This window comes from Priapulus caudatus, unplaced genomic scaffold (genome assembly GCF_000485595.1).
Source record: "Priapulus caudatus unplaced genomic scaffold, Priapulus_caudatus-5.0.1 Scaffold253, whole genome shotgun sequence".
Lineage (NCBI taxonomy): Eukaryota > Metazoa > Priapulida > Priapulimorpha > Priapulimorphida > Priapulidae > Priapulus > Priapulus caudatus.
The window spans coordinates 85,052-88,482 of record NW_014577314.1 but is presented as its reverse complement, the minus strand read 5'-3'; the positions used below and the strand labels follow the sequence as shown (position 1 = coordinate 88,482).

General features: G+C 40.4%; 1 protein-coding gene across 1 annotated transcript in view; it reads right to left on the bottom strand.

Annotated features, from left to right (window-relative positions):
• The window catches only part of LOC106808090 (E3 ubiquitin-protein ligase HECW2-like), a 30,257-nt gene that overhangs the window by 24,175 nt on the left and 2,651 nt on the right, over nt 1-3,431 (bottom strand). Inside the window, exon 2 of the mRNA XM_014810655.1 lies at nt 2,798-2,905. Coding sequence (XP_014666141.1) covers nt 2,798-2,905 — 108 coding nt within the window. The remainder of the gene's footprint in view (nt 1-2,797; nt 2,906-3,431) is intronic.

The following is a 3,431-nucleotide window of genomic DNA, read 5'->3' as shown; positions in this document are numbered from 1 at the left end:
CTGGGAAGAGAAAAACGAAAGTAAACCTTTACCAGAAAGCTCCCCGACATTCCTAGAGATATGAAACAGTTATTTGACGCAACTCATAATTAAGTTTACTCCAGGAGTTAATGAAGAACACTATTTGTCAATGTTGTTAAATTTGTCAATTTGGTTATGCGGTATGCATGTTTTAATTCCCATGGTTATCATTTTTTTTTTTTTTTTTTTTTTTTTTTTTTTTTTTTTTTTTTTTTTTTTTTTTTTTTTTCTAGACTATTTGTTACGCAGCTGCCTAGTAAATTAAGCTCGACCACCAAATTTGTGGCAGGTCCCAGCCAACTTTCTGAAGTTGGTGGTCCTGTTCGTCGCACTACGATTTTTCAGCCGAATTCGAACCTTGCGGTGCCCGGCTCGACAAAAACCCGCTTGCCGATGCCCGCACCCAAAGATGCCGGCGGCTGGCAACCAAATTCTCCGACGCGGGCGGTAGCTTGAAATTGGCACTTCCCGTTCTCGGGCTAAGCAAGTTTGTTGTCTTTATTGAATGGCTAGACATAACGAGATTTTGAATAAAAAGCAATGGCGAATGAGACAATTCAGTGCATGCAGTCATTACTCTGTAGCACAAAAATGCATACAGCCACATGTAAACCGGCCGGCCTCGCGTATTTTGTCACCATTAGGAATAATTTGATGACCTCGTCGATTTCGCCCAAAGCATAATTCTTGACTATTTTGTTTGGAGAAGCACCTTTTACGATAATGAGACACAATGTTCTGCTTCTGAAGACATTATAATCATTGATTAGAGTCAGATGCATCAAAACATTTAATGAAAATTTAACAAAAATCATTCAATGAAAAAGTAGCTCTGGCTAAGGCCAAAATAGCTCCCGTAAAGCAAAATTTACGAGAGCCCTCTTTTTTTATACAAAATCAAAAAAAGAGCTCTGCGTATAAAGTATTTTTTTAGGGCTGAATTTCGACCCCTGACTCATACTATATAGTGTATATGTGTCCATGATCATAGTTATTAGCTGAATGATTCATGCTTATCCTACATCATGATAGCTTCTGATACTAACAATCATAGGTAACAAAGTCCATTCACACAGACAGGGTGGACACAATTATAAGGTCGCTATAACTACTGACACAAGTACTATAAAGAAACAGAACTAAAATACTACCACTATAATTTGCTGGTGACACCACAACCATTACTGTTACCACTAGCAATACTATGCCCAGTGCTACGAATACTTAGTACATTTACGGGCGAAAGTCCAGTTTCTCACGCCCAGCATGGCGGTCACCAAACTCCGAAATCCCTGATCGGTTTTCATCTGCGCCTCAACATAACAAAAAATGGCAAGCTATTACGCATCCTGGCACATTATATACGGCCGGTCATACGCGGGGCTATGCACGGTGGGAAAGTGGACGAGTTATCATATCTCACGAACGAATTTATTGATATTTCTATATATGCTACCTATGTGTAGACATGTTTAACATATAAGCCTCGCGTATGACCGGCCATATATAACATGCGCCAGGATGCGTAGTAGCTTGCCATTGTTTGATTTGCTGAGGCGCTGACGAGAACCGATCAGGAATTTCAAAGTTTGGTGACCGCCATGCTGGGCGTATAGGAGAGTGGACGTTCGCCGTGATATACGAAACTTGAACAAGAAACGATAGCAGAAATCTTTCTTCAATTTGCACATAGGTGCTGTGAAGTTATCGCACATTGCATGAAATAAGTTATTAGTATATTACATTATGATTATTACAAGGTTAACATCTTTTTGACGCCACAAATTTTATGCCGGTGTACCGTAGTATTTGGACGCTTTCCCGAAACTGAACGCTCCTAAGAGTGCGCATGCGCGCATGCTCTTTTGTTTTTCTCTTGTCTTGTCTCCAGGGCCGTACGAAATAGTAGCCATGCTCTTTTGTTTTCTTTTTGTTTCGCCTTGTAACCTGACACACATAACACAGTCTTACTAACTTACTACATTGCAAATTGTTTTAATCAAATGTTTCCATGAGTGACCGGGTTGGCCGCCATGTTTGTTTATTGCGACCGTTTTCGATGGGCGAGATGCGCAGATGACTACTGCGCATGCTGCGCATGTGCCCTTGCAAAAAAAAAAAAGAATGGGAAAGATCAATAAAAATGTTTGAGTCGGCCCCAGAGATGCCAACACATATTTAAAGCAATCTGTAGTTTCTGGCCATCAAATTAGTAGTTCAAGGGTCTTGTCGTAATGACCCGAGTTTGCTAGAGGGGTCCGGCATGCCCCCCGGAAAAAAATTTTGATTCTGAGATGCAATTTCCTGCATGCTGAGGGTCAATAATGACAAGAAATTGACAAGAAATAACAAAAACAAAAAAAATTTCGATCACAGTGAAATTCGTAGTTTGATACAAACTGGTCGTAGTGGTGCAAAAGGAATAGAAATTCGTATAAAATACGGATAAATCGTAGTGGTTGGCATCTCTGCGGCCCCTTTTTGGCGGGTAAGTCGGGTGAGGGCAAACAAACAATATTTTTATTATGGCCTCAATATGACAACAAAAAGACTCTAAAATTATGTGCTACAGAAAATTATTTGATAAGAAGACAATTGGGATACAGGGCACTATGAGCACCTATGACAACCATTCACTTTGTTGATCCTAAATGTCTTTAAAATTAATTATAAAACAAAAATAATAGTTAATTATGAAACAAAATTATAGTATACGTGTGACAGATTTTGTGTCTTAATTCGAGATAATTATTTCCTAATACTCGGAGTAACGTACGCTGGGTGAATAGTTGCAAGCTGTTGACTGCCCAAACAACTTGACCCTGTCTGCTGCCTGCTAGCCCTCGCTTCTTGTGCTCCAAAAATCCAAACGGATCTTGTTCCTCTTAAATAAAAATCATAAGAGCATCAGCACAAGTTCGATTACACTTTGAAGGGACCACTTGTTAAAATTTACACTTGGCAGCTGAGATGTACATTATCCTCTGTAACATAACCCTAACCCTAACCCTACGTGCTACTAGAGCTGTAACGATCCACCGAAATCGAATCGAATCGCGATTCTCTTCCCTCGATCCGATCCTCGATACTTTTTCCCGTATTTTCGATTCGATCCAACCCACTAGTACTTCATGGTGGGCATATGTTTCCATGAACCAAAGTATCCTCGTGACGTACACTGACGTCACGCACGAACTCAGCTATCTCCGAAGTTGAATGCATACAGTCTGCTGATGGTGCTGGTGGTTGCGCATGGTCACATTCCACACTACGCATATCAACTTCTGCATCACTTTCCGTATATCAAAGAATGATGCAAACAAGAGCCGCAGAGCGTCTGGGCTCATCTGAGGTCTGTTGCTACGATTATAAACGTAAAATTTCAGTCGTGCATAGTACCACATTTGCTA